At 53.8% G+C, this 18,904-nt stretch overlaps 1 protein-coding gene across 10 annotated transcripts in view; it reads left to right on the forward strand.

Moving 5' to 3' along the window:
• The window catches only part of PAX2 (paired box 2), an 81,485-nt gene that overhangs the window by 26,463 nt on the left and 36,118 nt on the right, over nucleotides 1-18,904 (forward strand). For 7 of the 10 annotated variants that reach the window (XM_023588971.3, XM_023588970.3, XM_058298510.2 and 4 more), the window contains 3 exons: nucleotides 6,802-6,887; nucleotides 8,422-8,541; nucleotides 13,961-14,029. In XM_023588971.3, the coding sequence (XP_023444739.1) occupies nucleotides 6,802-6,887; nucleotides 8,422-8,541; nucleotides 13,961-14,029 (275 nt within the window). The remainder of the gene's footprint in view (nucleotides 1-6,801; nucleotides 6,888-8,421; nucleotides 8,542-13,960; nucleotides 14,030-18,904) is intronic. The other 3 variants (XM_071215687.1, XM_058298512.2, XM_004459174.4) reach the window with 1 other exon arrangement.

The following is an 18,904-nucleotide window of genomic DNA, read 5'->3' on the forward strand; positions in this document are numbered from 1 at the left end:
CAGAAGGTGGTTTTCTCTCCCCCGCCTTAAGCCAGTCATTCTCAACATGAGAGAGTTTAAGAATAATCTGGAGAGTTTGTTTAAATACCAGTCTCTGGGCCCCACTGCCATCAAAAATTCTAACTCACAAGGTCTGAGATAGGACCCAGGGGGTTCTGTTTTACCAAATGTCCCAGGAGATTCTGATGCAGGTGATTTAAAAGCAATATTTTGAGGAAATCCTTCTGTAAACTTTTTGGTCAGGCTTTTATTTCTTAGAGCTCGGCTATGACTTCTGAGAGGCAACAAAAGACATCTTGACATCTTTGGGGGCACCCACGTAAACTCAGAATCTGTGCCTTCCAGCTCCGTCCCACGACAGCCAGAGAAGAAGGCCCAGGCCAAAGCTTTGAAGAATGGCCTTCTCCTCCCCGGCCCCTTCCTGACTTCTATATGGACACTTGTCCAAACTGAAACCCGCAGGGCATGCACGTGGGTGTGGGGAACAGAGCTCCGTACCCTGTGCAAACTGCAAAACCCAAGTCATCAAGACAGCGTTTATGTCAAGGGCTTCAGGTCAGCGGGGAGGGTATGGGCAGGGGGATGTTGCACCCTTTGCGTTCCAGGGGCGAAGAGGAAGTCGATTTCAGTTTTTCAGATCCTAAGATGTGTGGAGGGGAGATTCCAGCTCCTTAGAATTCCCAAGAGTAGTGAGAGCTAGGAACCATTTTCAGGAGAGGTAACATTCTCTTGGATGATCTACGATAGCTCACTTGAGGTTCTGCCATGAAAAGTCCCCAGCTGTTTGTGTTGCTCCGACTTGCCTCAGGGCTGAGCCAGGGTTGCGTGCCTGATGTAGGCAGCTCTCAAAGGCCTGCAGTTGAAGCAATTACCTGCATTAGTTGGGCAAAATTAGCCTTTGCTAAAGTAAATACGGTTTTGTTCTCTGGAATTATCCAGCTTGCAATACCTGGGCAGCCTGGAGTCACTGGCAAAGACCCCACCCACCGCTTGCCTGGCTCCAGTGGTGGGCAGCAGGGCCAGCTTGTCCGAAACAGTGACTTCCAAATCGGGAAAGACTTTCCCCAGAGCAGGGAGTAGATATTTTCTGCAAAGACTCTAAACTGGGCATTTTACCCTTGGAGTACTTAAAACTGATTTACACACATACAGCACGTGTATGTAGATACTTGACATCTTGCCTCTAAGACCCTTTGAGCAAAACAGTGATATGATCAGGCTTGAGGCCAGCTCACCACGACTCTATAAAGTAATTCCAAAGCGGAGTAGGCAGTGTGTTCTGGACAGCTGGACAGGATTTTGTGGGGCCATGCTTGGAGACCCCATGTGTGTACCACACAGTCATCAACTGGTTTTGCAGGTAATAGCAGGTGCTATTACTCCCATTTTCCAGTTGGAAACATTGAGGCTCAGGGGAGCCCCTTTACTCTTGGTTTCTCAGAACACGATGGGACAAGAGCCTGGAGAGAGGATCCCAGTTTGGCTCCTGAGCTTTTGAGTGTCTCACCACTGGAGGCAGCAAAGCTTAGCTGTTAAGGATGTGGGCCATGGGGTCAGTGTCTGAATTCGATTCCTGGCTCTGCCGTTTATTAAATGAGCGATCTTGGGCAAGTTATAGTATGCTTTAACTGTAAAATGGGTTGCTTTGGAGATTAAGTGAACTATTTGGAACACTTCAAATATTGCTACACACTTGGTACATACTCAGCAGCCAGTAGATGTTATTCCTGGGGCCTCTGCTAAGGAAACACGGCTCCCGACCTCCCGACCAGTGTGCTTCTGGAAATTCTGCTGCCACCCTCCCTCCAAGGTGAGCTGTCTGAGGTCACCTCAATGCTAATAGGACCTCTTCTCGTCTCCACCTCAGGGGGAGTTTTTGCACGTCATTTATTATCATATAATATAATGCAATATAATACCGTACATAACATAATATGATGGGTAGGTTAACTTGGAAACCCTGAGGCGGACCGTGGATGGATGGATAGATGAATAGATACATTTGTACTAAGTATACATACATTATATCATTCTATTGATTTGTAAAAAGTTCCCGGTCTGCCTGGCTGTAATGAGATTTTTGAACTTTGCGTGGCGATCAATGAGAGGAATATTATTGGCCTGGAGAATTGATATACCTGCTCTTGGTGGCTTGTTCTGCTCCCAGGCTGCCCCGGCCCCCCAGGTGTACGATTCCAGCAGACACTTAACCTTTTTTACAGTGTCATCAGGCTAAAAGGAATCTAATAGTGACACAGGACTTGTGCTCAGCACTCTGCCACTATTGCTTTCCTGTCACAAATAATTTATAGCCTTCTATTTCCATCCCTGAGCCTGTACCCCAGCCCTGCCTCCCGCTTTCCCCCAGCTCCCAGGAATCAATAAACTCACATAGCTACAGTGGGACTTCAGGGTGCAAAGAGACAGACAGATGGACAAAGAGAGGGCAGTAGAGATAGGGGCAGAGGAAGACAGAGGGTAGAGAGGCAGAGGATGAAACCTGGAGAAGGAATGAAAGGAGGAGGAAGAGGGAAGAACTCGAGCTCTCCTGGGCGGTGGATGGCCTTTCTGTTTCTTCGTGAGTGTAACAAACTGTTAACAGGAGACCGATTACATGGTTTTCATTCTAACTCACAGCAGATGAGCCTGTTTTGATCCCCAATTTGGTGGGAGGTGACAGCCTGCGGGGAATTTAACCAAAGAGGGGGCAACCTCGCCACCTGCCTCATCATCCTTTACCCTAAAGCTCCGCCGTAAACCCCTGGCATCTCTTGGGCCCTGAAGGAGCTGCTGCTGGTGCCCTCTGGGGTCCTTCCCACACCCCCAGGCAGGGGTGATCTGCTCCCTAGTCTGTCTTCCTGAGAGTTCCTGATGCACTCAGGGCCGTGACACCTGCTGTGGCTGTTTCCCGTCCTCTTGGTGTCTTCTCGGGGCCTCGGCAGCCCCAGCCTTGGCCAGGCTGGGCCGTATGAGACTGGGAGGCCTCCTGCTTGCACCTGGCTCGGTCCATAACTAGAAAGCAGCCAGGCCCAGGGCTCACCCATTGGAACCACAGTGCTGCCAGTAGTTAGTGTTACGGCTGGGATCCAAGCCTGGCTCCTCCTGTTACTCCTCACAGCACTCCTGTGAACTGGCTAGTACTATCATCTTATTTTAAAGACAAGGAATAAGAATACCCCCAGAGTTTCACAGGCAGCAAGTGGCAGAGCTGCTGGGATTCAGATTCAGACATGAGCCCCAAGCCCATGCCTTTGTTCCCTCTGCTATATTCACACCCTGGCGAGTGTGGAGACAAAGTGGGCCCAGGCCATAGCCAGGTTCCCAGCAAGGCTGAGCTTTCATCTGGAAGGTGGAGGAGAAACGACATGCCTGGGAAGGAAGCAGGCTGGAAAGAGAAGCGGGGAGCAGGCACCTGGCAGGGCAGTGTCTGTGGAAGCAGGAAACGGTGCCTTCTCAGCTCCCAAGTGGACATGTGGCCCCCGGTGCTCCACACCTTTCACGGATCCATGTCTAAGGACTCAGTCTCCCAGACCAAACCCAACTGGGGCCATGAGGTGTATGACTGTTCCTGGGCCATGAATGAAAAAGAATTGGAGGAGGAGGAGGAGGAAGAGGAGGAAATAGTAGCAGGCAGTTGCCCAAGGCAACTTCCTTACTTCATCTTTTTAATCCCTTGTGGAATCCCCGTGAGTTGTTGGGTTGTTGCGTGGGAGGCAGGAGGACAGTGGTGATCCTCAGGGTTCCACCGCTCCGTTCTTGAGTTCCTGAGATCTGCTCTGTGTGAGGGGCACAGATGGCCACAAGGAGCATTAGTAACGCACAGCAGGTACCCTCTGCCCAGCTCCTTTCCCACGCACCACCACGCTGCTGTCAGGAAGTAGTGATTTTCCACCACTTGCAGCATCAGCTAAATTTACACCAGCGCCCCAGGGGTCAGGGGTGCTGGGTAACAGACAGAAACTCTGCCAGGCCACCCAGTTATCTGTCTCACCCAACCCCAGTCCTGGGGCTCCTTTAGCCCAGAGCCCATCAGCTGGTGAGCCAGAGCCACCCACAGTATCCAGGGAAGCTCAAGAAGCTTTGCTGTAGTGAATTAGGAGGAGCTGCTCAGCAACTTTCTAGGCTTTCCTTGTAGACCAGTCTACTGCCCTTATCTATTAGTCCGATCTTTCCAATTGCAGTCATGCTCCAAACCTTCCTCCCAGCTCTTGGGAGACACCCTCACCTTCCACTTTGCTGAGAGATAAAAGTTGAAAAGGCTCCTTTTCGATGCTTTTGGTCACCTCAGAATACACCGTCTCTTGCTGAGTCCTCCCCGTGCGCTCCACGCCATTCCCGCCTTGCTCTCTCCATCACCTGCATTCTCTCAGACATAGTCAGTAGGCTACCCTTCTCTGGTTCCTCCTCTCCAGCCACAGACGGAGCCAGGTCTTTCCTACCTAAAAAGCCTTCCCTCTGCTCAGTTGCCTGATATTCCACCCTCCAGCTTCTACAACCCTTTTCTCTCCTGCCCATCCTGACAGACTTGTGAAGGTAACAGTCCTCTTTTCCTGCCTCCCCTTCCTCAGGCTGCCAGCTCCCTAATCTCTCTCCACCTGGCGCCTGCTCTAGTCACTGTGCTGAGACTTCTCCTTCCACTAAAGGTTTCTGAAATTCCCATCCCTGTGCCTTTTCTTATTCCCGCCTCTCTCCAACCTTGACTGTGTTCTCTTTCTTGAAACACTCTTCTCCAGTCTTATGTGAAGCAGCTCTATCCTGGTTCTCACGTTTCCGGTGTGACCAACTTCTCTGACTCCACTGCGAGGGCAGGCTCCCCCATCCCCAGTTGCCCAGTATCCACTCGTAGGTTTAGGAGGCTGAATTCTGACTCTGCCCTAACTAGCAGTGAGATGTAAAGCCGTGGAAATTGGAACAGGGATGACGTTTTCAGGGGTTATCGCTTTACTTCTACCCTCTTCCAGCATCTGTTTTATAATGCCCTCCCCTCTGCTTCTTTTTGTTTTAAAGATGTCTTTTATTTATTTTTCTCCCCTTCCTCCCCATTGTCTGCTCTCTGTGTCCGTTTTCTGTGTGTTCTTTTGTGTCTGCTTGCATTCTCGCAGGCACCGGGAAACCACGTCTCTCTTTTGTTGCATCATCTTGCTGCGTCAGCTCTCGGTGTATGCAGCGCCACTCCTTGGCGGGCTGCGCTTTTATCACGCGGGGTGGCTCTCCTTGCGGGGTGCACTCCTTGCTCATGGGACACCCCTACACGGGACACCTCTGCATGGCACCGCACTCCTTGCGCATGGCAGCTCTGCGCGTGGGCCAGCTCATCACACGGGTCAGGAGGTCCTGGGTATTGAACCCTAGACCCTCCCATATGGTAGGCGGAGGCTCTGTCAGTTGAGCCACATCCGCTTCCCCCCTTTGCTTCTTTGTTCACTTTAGAATCATATTATTATTATTATTATTATTTTACTGGAGAAAGATACCTTAGCAGTCCTGTAATCCAAGCCCTTTATTTTACAGTACAAGAAACTGAGGTCCAGAGAAGCTGAGCAATAAGTCCCAGGCTAATGGCAGAATCAAAACCACAACTTGTGACCCCTGACATGCAGCCTAGTGCTCTGTCCGTTATCCTGCTTGCCTCTGATTTCAGTCCTACTCTGCTTTGAAAATCTGCATCAAGTTCCAACTCCGTGACTTCTCCCCCAATTCCCCTGCCTGCAAGGACTGTGTCCTCTTCTGATTCTTTTGGCCCTTACTGCCTACCCACCCCCATGGTTACTTAGCTTTGGGGAGGGGGGTTCTGCTCTCCCCAATTTCACTTCCAGCACTCACGATGTAGGGGCCTCCTTGTTGTTTCATGCACATGCTCAGTAAAAGCTGGTTAGAGCCGAGGACACTGGAACTGTGGCACACCTGGCTGGCTGAGGGGAAATGGCTTACGTACCTCTGGGGAGGGTGGGGAGCAAGGCCACTGGAAAAGTTGTTTCCAAGGACCAATTTGACCAGTGGGTGGAGTGGAATGTTCCTCAGTCCTGGTCCCGGTGTGGGCCATTTGGATCACTGCAAAGCAGGCTCATCCCCAGGCTTGAGTCCAACCCTCACCTCCCAGGGTCTGCAGAGGGGCTACCGAGCTCTTTACCTGACTTGGCAGAGAAGCTGTCATCTGAGTAAGACCCTCGGGCAGGAAAGGAGGCCACTGAGCAAGCAGCAGGGTGGGGACAGGGCTTTGACTTATTTGAGGGCAATTAGTGGGCTCAAGAAAAGGTTGCTGGCAAATGGACCAGGTGAAGGTCCATTCCCTGGCTACGTCTGCTTAGACCTTCCCTGGCTACGTCTGCTTAGCTCAGGGAATAGGGACATCCCACCCCTCCCCTATTTTGGAAGACTGTGATATGGTTCCAGTGGGAAACACAGTTCCAAAATGATCTCCATACCCAGGAAGTTCAGTTGCCAGGAGGACACATGCATGTGGTTGAGGAGGGAAAGGTGGACAGCAAGCCACGAGGCAGCCCCCCAAAGGGAAACAGTGCTCTGCCCCGCCACTGCTCCCCAAAGCCCAGCTGCAATTTGGATGCCACGCACAGCAGAAGCGAATGCAGACTGCCTCTGTGCCAAGCTGCACTAGCTTGGGTCCACAGAGCAAACGGGAGGGAAACCTCGTGCCTTGCAGCAGTCAGGGCAGAGGTGCAAGGAGCAGATGGAGGAGGAAGGAACAGAGGAGCTTGGAGGGCTTCTCAGCAGGGCTGGGCTGGGGTTGGCTGGGGCTGGAGAGGGCACGTGATGTGTGATGCTGTTGTGATGCTGTGGCAGGATCATCCGGACCAAAGTCCAGCAGCCTTTCCACCCAACGCCAGACGGGGCTGGGACAGGAGTGACTGCCCCTGGCCACACCATCGGTAAGACGCTCAGGGAAGGGGGAGGCCGGGCCCCGCCCTGGGAAGCCAGGACGTGCTGCTCCACCCGGGCCTGCCCCTGTCCCAGTTCCCACTGTCCCCACTGCCAGGACTCTCTGCACCCGGCCCACCTCCCTTACTCCGCCCTGCCTTGGCCAGTCTGTGTCCTTCCACTCCCTCGCTCTCTCTTTAAATCAGTGCTTTTACTTTGGAGTTTCTTCTCTTTCTTTCCCTTTAGCCTCCTCCTCCTTTACCTCTTATTTTTATCCAGTTCCATCTCCCTATCCATCCTTTCTTCTTCCACATTTTCTCTTAATCCAGCTTTTAAATTAAAAAAAAACAAAAACTCTCCTTCTCTCTTAGCTCGTCCCTTCTCCTTTCTTCTTTCCTCTCCCTGCCTTTCGCTCTGTGCTGTCTCATTACTCTGAGTTTGGCTCTGGGTTTGTTCCTTTCTCTTTCCCTCCATCCTCCTGTCCTGTTCCCTCTTGACCTGCCTCTTTCGACCTTTCTGTGTCTCTCTCATGTGTTCTGTAGCCCTCTGCCTCTCTCCATCCTCCTTATCTACTGACCCTTGCTCATGGCCTGTCATAGTATGATGACCCAGGTCCAGTGGTACACCTGCTGACCCCCCCACCACACACACACACACACACACACACACACTTTCTGTCTTCTCTCTGATCCAAGGGCATGTGATGCTGCTGTAGCCCACAGATAAGGTCTAAGGCTTGAGGGGCTGTGATGTGGTCCCATGTTTCCTGCGGCCCCTCCTAGCAGTTGTCCCCTTCTCCCTTGACCAGCAGGAAGCAGAAATGGCTGGTCTCAGCCCCCGTGGAGCTGGCAGGAGCTGTTGTTTACTAGGCCTGGGTAGCAGCATGTGCTGGGAAGGAGGGCTGGGCCAGCCTGTACCAAGCCAAACACTGCCTAGTGGCTGGGTTCACTAGCCTGCACCCGGGGGTGGGTGGGGGGGGAGTAGAAACTTCTGGAGTGGTTTCAAGACCAGAAGCAACTGGGGGACAAGAGCTGTACACTTCTGACAGTATTTCAGGACCATTCTTGCATCTCCTAGAGAATCAAAGACAAACCTTAGAAAGCCACAGACTCTAAATCAAGATGGATAAAGACTTGCCCAGGAGACGGAGACAGTGAGCTAGGGTTTGTTTGGAGGGATTGTCCCAGCCCCAGGGACTGGACAGGCTGCACGAGGAGGCATCCTAGGAGCTATGCTCTCTCGGGGATCCCACAGCACTTTCCAGATTGAGTCAGGTTTCTGTTTCGTGGGCCTGCACTGTGTTCCTCTCCCATGAAATTACTTCAGCACCCTGGTTTGGAGGGAACTGACTCCGGGGCTGGGCAGAGTGGAATGGCCTGAACTACAGGTAGCAGCACATCCCCCTTCAGCCTCAGAGAAAGAAGGGGAACTCGGCGACTCCCCATCACCCCTGGTCTCCTCTGTTCTCTCGGCCCCCGATCGGGGGACTCCGGCCTGTGGTCACAACTGCGGTCCTGATGGTGTTTCCTCCTTGCTCTCGTCCAGTTCCCAGCACGGCCTCCCCTCCTGTTTCCAGCGCCTCTAATGATCCGGTGGGATCCTACTCCATCAATGGGATCCTGGGGATTCCTCGCTCCAATGGTGAGAAGAGGAAACGTGATGAAGGTAGGGAGGAGGGAAGAGGTTTGGCTTCCCCTTTGCATGCTTTGTCCTTGGACCGAGAGCTCCGGTTTCGGCCCGGCCTTGCAGCTGCTCTGCTGTGAGATCAGTTTTATAGCAAGCCCAGGCACCCCCACTGCCCTGCTGGCTCCTGGAGAGAGGGAGAGAGGCTGCCGGTGGGGCCATCAGCTTCGCCATCTGCTCAGCAGCCTCGGCAGCCTCACCTTCCACTGGGACTCACCCCACCTAGCCCTGTGGGAGGCCAAGAGGAGAAGCCTGAGCCATTCACCTTGGGAAGGTTCTGGGGATGGGGGACAGCTGGTCTCTGACCTGAGAATGAAAGGCCAACCTGGCTTGTCCTCACCTGATCCCAACCCACGAAGAGCTGGGGCAGCAGTGTCATTTGCAGCTGACCCAGATGTCTTCTCTGTAGCATGTGGATATTGTCCCCATCAAAACCACCGAGGGAGCTGGACAGGGGACCCCTCCCTATTCTTCTCCATGGGAGAAGACATCACTCAGGCTTCTCTCTTACCCAACCCCTCATGCCCCTGGAACACCTCAAGGTACAGCCAGGGTATCGGATGGGGTGGGAAAGGGAATGCAGAAGAGGAGGGGAGGGTAAGGGAAATAAGGAGCCATCAAGATGAAGAAAGACAATGGACTGAGGTCCTGGGTCTTTCCTCCACTGAGAGTGGTGGGGATGAGCTTGGTGGAAGGTGTTTCCAAATGCCACGTCATTAGGGGTTCCTTGGGGAGCATCTGGTTCTCTTCTGGCACATGAGGTGGGCACAGGGCTAGCCGGCCCCAAGCCCCAGTGTCTGGAGCCTCTTTCTGTCACAGTTCTCTCGTGGTCCCCCCTGGGGAAGCGGTAACTACCTGGTATAGGCGTTTGTGTGATTTTAAGGGTATCTCCCATGAAGTGGGCAGGATCCTCTCAAGAGGAGCGTAAAGGGCGTTTTCATATGTCCCATAAGCCCAAGACAGTCCTAGTTCTGCCTGTTGTCTCTGTATCTTGGCCAGTCAGCATCTCCTTTTACTCTCAAAAATGTCCTGTTTGGACAATAAATGACATGGTCATCACAAGCATAGACAAGCCCTTGATACCCTCTAAAGGCAGCTTCGGAGGATGAGGAATAGAGAAGGAGCACAGCTGAGATCCCCTGGGCCCAGGCAGAAGGTAAAGGGATGTAGAGCCTTGGCCTTCAGTGGAGGGACGGGGTGTGCGAGAGGCCAGGTCTGGCAAGACAGTGACGACCTGGTGCTGGCCTCCTTCCAGAAGCCCTAATGGCCTCGTTTCACAGGGAAACAGCTTGTCTGGCTCTATTTCTCCTTCTTCCAAAATATCCAAACCCATTTGGCTGCCACGGCCTTTGCCACTCACTAAATTTCATTGTGGTTGTTTTGGCGGCAGCCCCTGATGGGCAGGGGGAGACTGAGTGAAAGGCCCTAAGTCCCAATTCTCCCTGGGGGCCTCCTACACTCAGGCCTTGGCCAAGTTCCCCAGAACCCAAGTGGTTTAGAAGTGTTTCTCCTTTAACCACCAGCCGCTGCTTTTTCACATAGTTTGAGATGTCTGGGGGGTTTGGGGAGGCCACGGAAGCCCCTCTATAATAGCCTTTACTCTCCCCACATTGGCCTGAGATTGGGGCCAAGCATGTCCTGTGCCCCTTGGGCTCCTAGGGGCCCTGGAAGGGAGGCCGGTGGAAGGGAGAACAGAGCACACTCCTTTCTGAGCAGCTGACCGCTGCATTGTTTCAAGTCAATTCAATTCAGTCAACATTTCCTGGACATCAGTTGTAAGAAAGGCCTGATGCCAGAGGATCCCAAAACAGAACAAGATATGAATCTTTGTCCTTAAGAAGCTTATGTGAGGCATGTAAAGCACGTGAGCCCAGGGAGCAGAAAAGTCCCTGAGATCCCTGGGCTATGCTGGAGGTCTTTGGGCCGCGGGCCCTGGCAGCTGCTGGAGGTGGGGGGAGGAAGCTGCTGGGAGGGCTGCTGCTTGAGGAGGCACTGGACTGGATGGATGGGTGGGAAGTTGTCCAAAGACCACAGTAGTGTGAAATTCTATCTGATAGGCGGAGCCTTGTGACCAGAAGGTATTGTGATGAGGAAGTAAAGGGAGCTTTGGCTGGGATGAAAGGGCAGGCAGTAAGGCCGAGTAGATGGGCTGGGGTCACAGGACAGCAGACCAAGACTGGACCATCTAAGGCGTTTTCTTCTGAAGGCAGGGGTAGCCACCAAAGGTGTCTGAGCAAGAAGGGACAAGAGCAGGGCTGGGTTTGGGGAAGATCCTCCTCCAGGGGTGTGATGGTAACAGATGCAGGGAGAGCTCATGAAACAGTCTTCTAGACAAGAAAGATCAGAGGTCCTGCTGCTTCTTTATTTGGGGGGAAGATGTAGTAGGTTGGCGGGAAGGGACAGATTTCTCTGGCCCTGATCCCCTCTTCCCCTTGACCACCCCCAGGCCAGATCAAGCTGTCCTTTCCCTGGTGGAGACTAGAGCCCATGAGGGAGTCTAGCTGTCCCTGACCCTTCTTCGCCTGATCCACTGGGCCAAGGTGGGAGGGAGAGGAGGGGAGAGGAGAGAGCAAAGGCACTTTTCCCAGCCCTTCCTCTCCCTTCCCCCACCCTGGGTGCCTCCAAGCAGCCAGGCCCAGTTTGCATTAGGGAGCAGCTCAGATGATTAAGAATAGGGGAGATAATTATGTGTCAAGATGATGTAGCCCAACTCTGCAGTCAGGCCAAGGTAGCAAAGCTGCTGCCGGCGCAGCGGGAGGCCGCCTCGGGCAGGGACTGCAGACACGGGTGTGTCCTTCAGCCATTGGGCCAGGACTGCAGGCAGAAGGAGAAACTACCTGGGGGGACTGATGGGTGTTATACGTCAAGGGGACCAGACCCTGAGAGGGAAGGGAGGGGTACCTCTCCCCCCAGCGCCCCGGATGCTCCTGCCACTGTGGCCCCAAGCACTGCAGCATCCCCCTACAAGTGCCATGCCCCGAGGGCATGCCGTGAGCCTCACTGCCCTCAAGGAAGCCGCACCTGCCTCTGTACAGCTCGGCCTGTTCTTCAGCTCTAACAATGTCACGGTGGTGGGCATTAGCGAGGACACTCGCTGCAGCGTGTGCTGGCATTATTGGAGCCCATCTCAGCTGCAGTTATTGGTGTCACAGTACTAACCCCAGAGCACTGTGGCCCTGGGAACGCAAGCGTGGGCAGCGCTATCAGAAGCCACAGCAGTCACATTTGTGGGGATATTAGTAAAGGGCCGATCAGCTGGGGCAAGAGGAAACTGCCAGCAACGGCGAGCCTGCTTGAGATTCCTTCTCGTTCCTTGGCCTTTGGAAGTATGGAGAAATTCCCCAGACTTTCCTTTGAGAAGCTTTGACCCTCCTCCCCCATGTCGAGGAGCTCCCAGAACAAGACAGCTAAGGGAGTTATGTCAGGAAGCACTCAGAAGGCAGGCAGGCTGTCCCGCAGCCTGAGAAGGCAGAACGCCCATTCAGCTCCATGCTAAAATGCTCCCCTCTTCTTCTTCGCAACAATTATGGGTGGGTAGATTAGGGGTCCTTGGAAGGGACCCTGATGCCCTGCATGTTACCTGCTCTGGCTTATGAGGCTAGAGGATAGAGACCCATGTGCTTCTCTAATCTTACAACCAAGCTGAAAAACCAGGCCTTTGACTTCACCCAGTTGTTTTCAGTTGGGCCCAAAGCAGGGCTGCCCTTCGGTGTTGTTACCAAAGCCCAGAGTGATTCCATAACTTGCCCCCAAATCCAGGTGAAGTCCTGTGGTGAGCATCTGTTGATCCGTGCGAGGGGAGGTGTGTTGGTCTCATCCTTCGACGTGCGGGATTGCAGGGGGCTGTGATTTTGCCTTCCATTAATTAGGTGCACAATGAATTGTGCAGTCGAGTGGTGCCAAGTCGGTGCAGTTGTGCATTTGCAGGCAGGGCAGGTGGCACGGCTGCAAACGGCCGAGTCTTGTCACTGCCTTTAATGGCTCCCGTCTGCTTTGGATAAAGCGGTAACTGGAAGGAGCAGTTTATTTCCTCAGTTACTTTCCCTCTGCAGATCCCCCGAGGGTGTTGCTTAGGTTAGACTAGAGTAAATGAGGGGATTAGGCGGTAGAAATGAGCAGCACCTGCCCTGTCTAGGAGCCTGGCCTCAGGCAAGAGAATACTGCAAAGATTCCCCCCAGGAAGGAAGGGCAGGGGTAGAGGCCAGCTCTGCTGTCCCTGGAGCCCCTGTGGTATGCTCGGGGGAAAGAGAGTGGGCTCAGGAACGAAGCACTGCTGGTTTGAATCCTAGTACAACTCACTAGCTGTGTGGCCCCGAGCAAGCCGCTTACTCTGGCTCAGCTCAATGTTTTCCTCTGTAAAGTGGAGATGGTCAGAACACTTACTCGCTGGGGACAGTGGAGAGGATTCTATGAGATTGTGGATTGAAAGCATTGAGCCAACTTCCTCTTGGAAGACAGGAAGGAAAGCCTAATTGGCAGGTTTATGCTTCCAGGAGAAAGGAAGCTGTGTCAGAAAGAAACTTATTCAGGCATAGGCTCCTAAAAAGGGCAGCCCAGGGCAGCTGAGGCAGGGACGAGATAAACTGGACAGGGCGACTGCAGAGGGGAGCAGGCTCAGCCTCACTGTGTGCTCTGGAGGCCCTTTGCCTGGCTCTACCGACTCATTTGCCCCCTGGTTACCGGGTTGGGCCACATGTCATCCCTTAGCTTCCACGGGCATTTTAGAGGCATGTCAGTAAATACACGGCCCCCTTTTTTAACATGGGGGCATCATTTACATTTCTGCTCCCATGTGCAAATTTACTTATTTACTTTGGAAAGTGTGTGTTTGTTTTATGACCCATATGTCATTTTTTTTTTGTCTATTTGTGCAAATGTGGGTATGTGTGTTTTCGACCATTCTGAGATCTCTGACTGAAAGGGGGTACAGAACGCCATGTGTTGGGAAGGACTGCAGTTTTCTGCCTGGTGTTTGTGCCTGGAGAGATTATCAGGTGTGCACAGGTGCATATGCCCAGGGCTGGAGAGCATGGAGGGCTCTAAACCAGGCCTGAGTGTGCTAAGAGTCCAGGGTCCTGAAGCACAGGTGCACACGCAGTGTGTGTGTGTGTGTGTGTGTGTGTAGAGATTTGCCTAAAGGGCCCTGGAAGCATCACCCTGCATTCCGTTGGCAAATGGATGGGGCTGTCCCAAGCCCAACTCCGGGGTGACTGGGGCCCATGGCTAGGGAGACTGAGGCTGGAACCCTTACACCCTCAGGCTGTGTGGCACTTGCTGCTCAGAACCTTGTAGCCCTTTGAAGAGGAGCCTGGTCTCCCCATCTTGGGGTCTTATCCCCCAGTCTTCTCCCTGCCTGTCTTTCGGGATCTCTCAGTGTCTGTCTGTCTCTTATTTGCTCTAGTCGAGGTATACACTGATCCTGCCCACATTAGAGGAGGTGGAGGTTTGCATCTGGTCTGGACTTTAAGAGGTATGGGGGCCAGAGGGAACATGGTGTGGGGGTCAGGGGAAATAGCCTGGGGGTGGCGGTTAGAGACCGTTCAGAGAGTGGGCTCCTAAGGGCCAGAGATCCGGAAAGGAGGAGGCTTCTGCTGTGAAACTAAGAAGCTGGTAGAGCCTGGGGACCTGGATCACTTCGGCCATTGGCCACCGAAGGGGTTTGGGGGCTGAGGCCCCCGTGGCCTGGAGGGTCAGGCGCTCTGTGGATGGGGACACTTTCTCCAGCCCTTGGAAAAACAAAGCAGATCGGGTAGTAAAACAAAAGCAAAGGAGACCTGGAAGCACCTGACAGCCCTAATTCATCACGGCCCAAGTTTTTTCCTGTGTTCCCATTATATTTGTTTGTAAAAGTGGAAATCAATTTTGAAGGTAATTTTCTGGAAAGAATGGAAGGGAGGTGGGAGGGCCGGATAAGGCAGAGATGGTAAAAGGAAAAATTTAGGCCAGGCACAGCCCAGGGGCAGCTCTTGGCAAGGTGAAAGAAAATTGCATATTCAATCTCCATCCATGAATCTCCCTCACTGCTGCCCGCCTCCTGCTTGAAAACAATGAAGGCTTTTTCCCAACGCTGGGCAGGGCCTCGGTATCAGCCTCACTTTAACTTCAGGGTCATTAATTCCCTGATTATTGAAGGAGAAGAGAGGGTTGCAGCATCGTCAATTCCAACGGCACAGCCCCCTATGTGATCAGGACCCGGCTGGGGTAGGGTGGGGGGCAGCCAGGGTGAGGTGAGGTGTTGTTTCAGATGATCAAGGGGGTAGGGAGGGAGGAAATGGGGGAGCCAACTGGACTGGGGGGAAGGAAGCCAGGAGGAGGGTGGAAGGAGGCAGTCATTACCGCATACCTCTGTTGTGTTGTTATTGCAAATTAAAAGTAGCATGTTCCACTCCACAGCTATCTTTGGGGAGGGAGGGGCACCGAGGGAGGTGGGGGATCTTAGCATTGCTTCTTCAGCAGACCAGCCGTGGTGTCACCGTGTGAGGTGACATTTGAATTTACAATTCCGCTGAGAAAAGCCATTAATTCACAAATTAACATTTCTCCCTCTCCCTCTCTCTTTAACACTCTCTCCCTCTCTCACATGGATGTGCAAGCAATTGAAAAGACAAAGGAAATAGCCTTAAGGAAGAGACTTTACTGCTAGTCTGTCTGTGCTGAGATTGCTCCCCCTGCTTCCAGATAGATAAACCAATTACCTGAGCAGCTCGGCTCCTGGCCGCCGAGATCGCCTCCTTTTGTAGGCTGCCTTCGTGGCCCTTCATGTAAACCAGGCACGCCCTGGTCACTGGCCTCTCCTCCCCGCTCTCTGTCTGCCCGGGGAGTACTGGGGTGTCAGAAGACGGGGACAGGGAAGGGGAGAGGGCGCCATGACCACCTGCTCAGCAGGAGCGTGGGCAAGTCTTGCCGAGTACGCGGCATTTCAACAGGACGGGATTCTGCCTGATGGAGCTGGGAGGGGACCGAGGAGGGCCCAGAGGGCATGGGGAGATGGCCCCCTGCCAGGGAAACGACCCCTCCACCTGACGCAGCGCCTGGGCACGGTTACGTCTGTTTACCGTGGAATCCTTATACCCATGCATCTCCAGCAGCCATCCCTCTCCCATCTCAGAAAACATCCTCCTAGGAGCGTGGACCTGGGGGTGGGGTGCTCTCGGAATTAAAACTGTGAGTGGAGAATTGCAGAGCCCTTGCTCGGCACTGCAAGACATTAGGTGGGCAGAGGGAAGCTGAGGTGAGTAAGGAGAGGGGCTCTGGGGTTTATTTCCAGGGTTTCATCTCATGCACACCCAGCAAGGCAAGTTCTATGGAAGTCCAGAAACCAAATCTACCTGCAAGTAATCACCTACCTATTCAGTGCCTGAGTTTCACTGCCTTAGCAAATGCTCAACCCATGTTTATTTCCCATCTAATATTCAAAGCCGGGCTAAAGTCCACTCTGGTCCAAGCAAGGAGGTTCAAAGGTCAGCGTTCACTAAGATACACACATACAAATCCCCTTATCAACACACGTTCATTGGTATGATGAGATCTTTCTAGTAGCCTGGGAACTGAGACCATTCATACCTGAGGGGGGAATTTTTCTTAGTTTGATCACATATTTGAGCCAAGCTCTGTGCGCAATGTTGGCCATGAGCCTCTGGAACACTGGCCATGTCGTTCATCCAGAGGTAGGTGGAGGTTGTGTTGCTGCTTCATCAGGCCATTACCTTGGGCCCCGGGCACATGTGGACTTGCAGTTTCCTGGGGGAAGGGCCAGGGTTTGGCCATGGCTGTGTTGCTGACACAGGCTCTGTGATTTCTACATAAGACTCTGCATTTACGCCAGAGACTGCAGCCAATTCTTCAGCCATCTTAGCTTCCCAACCGGTTCATGCCGTTGTGGATAAAGAGCCACATTCGGTTGTTCGGGAAATATTTTCAGATTTAGCACGAGAGAGTATCTTTTCACCGAGTCCTCAAAAGTAAGATAGGTCACCCCATCTCCCAGGTGAGACTATACAGAGTTGACGAAGAGGTGGCCTGTATGTGGAAATCAGGGTGCGTGTAGTTCATTCAGGTATTGCAACTTTTCACCAAAGGCCATCAGGTACCACCCTCCCTGCATTTGCACACTTGTGTGCACATGTCTGCCTACCCATCTCTTCAGACTGTGCCTGCAACTCCTAGCCCCCCACTTGGCAACTGCCTTTCCACCCTGCAGGTGGGCATGGCTCTTCTTCCCCCACCGGCAAGGGCACCAAGCGAGAAATCCGCTGCCTCAGCTCTGCCCTTCTCCCCCAAGCACAGGCTGTGGACGCGGGGGGGCGGAGCCAGCGCCAGGCTCTTCCCCAGGCCCCCGCACTGCTCCCCGGGTGCCGCCGCCTCTGCAGTCCTGCAGACAGCTGAGAAGGGCAGGCAGCTGGCACGGGCACCCCTGGAAAGAGGGTTTGGAGAGAATGGAGGCTGGCAGACCCGGAGCCGCTACCTGCCAGAGGAAGGGGTCCTGGCTGCCTCCCCTACCGCTGCTGCCTGTGCAGAAGTGGGGCCCTGGAGCCCAGGGAAGGACCCCTCCCCAGCCTGCCTTCCTCAGGGCTTTGGTGGCCTTAGGGCTCTGTGGGACCCTCCTGTTCTGCCCCGAGGGGGTGGAAAAGCAAGGAGGGGAAGGGGAGGGCTAGGCCTGGCTCAGGGGCTGGGAGACGGATCACAAGCCTCAGAGTTGCAGCAGAGCCAGTAATTCAAACCATCCTGACCCTTCGGTGAACCCGAACCTGCTGACCTTGACAGCACCAGACAAGGGAGGCCTCACAAGCCTTGCCCGCCTGGAAGCCTCGCCTCCTCTCCCTCCCACTTTGGGAGCCCCGTGGCCCCAGCCTCCAGGTGACCCCTAATTTGGCCATCCTCATGAAATGTCAGCATCCCCTCCCTCACCGAGGCGACCGCCCGCCTGCCTCAAAGCACCTTGTGTGCTCATCTCCCCTGGGAAGGGTGCGTGGGCGTCTCCTGGTGTCCTTCCAGGTCTGGGGCCAAGGGTGCCCGGGCCCTGCATTGGCTTTCTCCCTTAAGGAGAGCTTTAACTCCTTTCACTTTTTCCTCCCGCCCCAGCTTGCGTATTTTTCAGAAGTGCATGTGTGTGCATGTGTGTGCGTGCATGCATGTGTGTGGTCTGGGTACACCCAGGAGCAGGGATAAAATGTGACTGAGACAGGGCAGACAAGGGGAGGGAAGAGAAGCCCAGGAAAGCAGCCCCAGGAACCTGCGGTAAAGTAAATGCAGTTTACAAAGTTTACGCTTTCGTCCTAGGGAGAGCTGGATTCCATCCAACAGCCTCCCAGAGGCTGCCAAACGGTTCCTGAAGCAGAAAGTACAGGCAGGGAAGCGAGTGAGCCAGTGTCAGAGGCAGAGATGCACTCACACCCGCACACGGGCACATGGGCGCACGTGCACACACTCACTTGGCTTAAACCCCTAGGCCCGCGCGGGACTGTAAAGCCAGCGATAGAGCAGTGCCGGCCGGTGTGTTTGTAAGAGTGACCAGGAGCTGCACTTCCCTCCTTGCTACTCTCCCTGACCCCCACCTCCATCTGGGCAGCGTGGGTGCCCAGGGGGGCGGCTGGTATGGCAAGCTGGGCCCAGGGCAGCCTGGACTGTGGGGCCAGTCAGCTTGTGGAAGCTGCCCTGGGCGAGGGGCACAATAGGTGGCCTTGGGGCAGTGGGTCTGGGGACTAGGAGGTAGTAAAAGGGGCAAAACGCAGCACCACTGGGTCTAATAGGAACCCACCTTTTCTTCTGGCACTAGGGATCCATTTTTTTCTCTGACCCTCGGCTTACCGAAGACAGCAACTGGGGTCCCTTAAGGAGAAACCATTAGAGACGGTATTTTTTTTTCTCTTGGAATTCAAAGAAAATAAATGTTTCACAAGGTTAGGATATGGGAATTGTCAGAGGGCCTTACAAACTGCTTGGAGCATCCGCCTTTCTAGACCCTTCTCCACGTGCACAAGCACGTGGGTTCACATGGGGGAGGGGTGTGTTTGCACTAATAATATTGTATGGGTGGGCAGGGCCCTTGATTTTAGAGCAAAGGGGATTTTGGAGGGGGACGCAGCTGAAAAGGAAAGAGTGTAGCAAAGGCCCCGGGCCACCCCTGTGGGGTGGGCAGCACCAACTCTGGCCCCCCGGCTCTTGCAGTGAGTCTCAGCTGGGGTCAGGGAGCTGGGAAAAGTCCACTTCCCACCTCTCCCTGGGAACTTCGGGTCCCTATTCAAGTTCTGCCAGGAACCAGGACAGAGGGGGATGAGAGAGGCTGAGTCAACCAAAGGCAGAGAATCCAAGGGAAGAAGAGGGTGGAAGGGAAAGTGAAGGATGG

This window comes from Dasypus novemcinctus, chromosome 6 (genome assembly GCF_030445035.2).
Source record: "Dasypus novemcinctus isolate mDasNov1 chromosome 6, mDasNov1.1.hap2, whole genome shotgun sequence".
Lineage (NCBI taxonomy): Eukaryota > Metazoa > Chordata > Mammalia > Cingulata > Dasypodidae > Dasypus > Dasypus novemcinctus.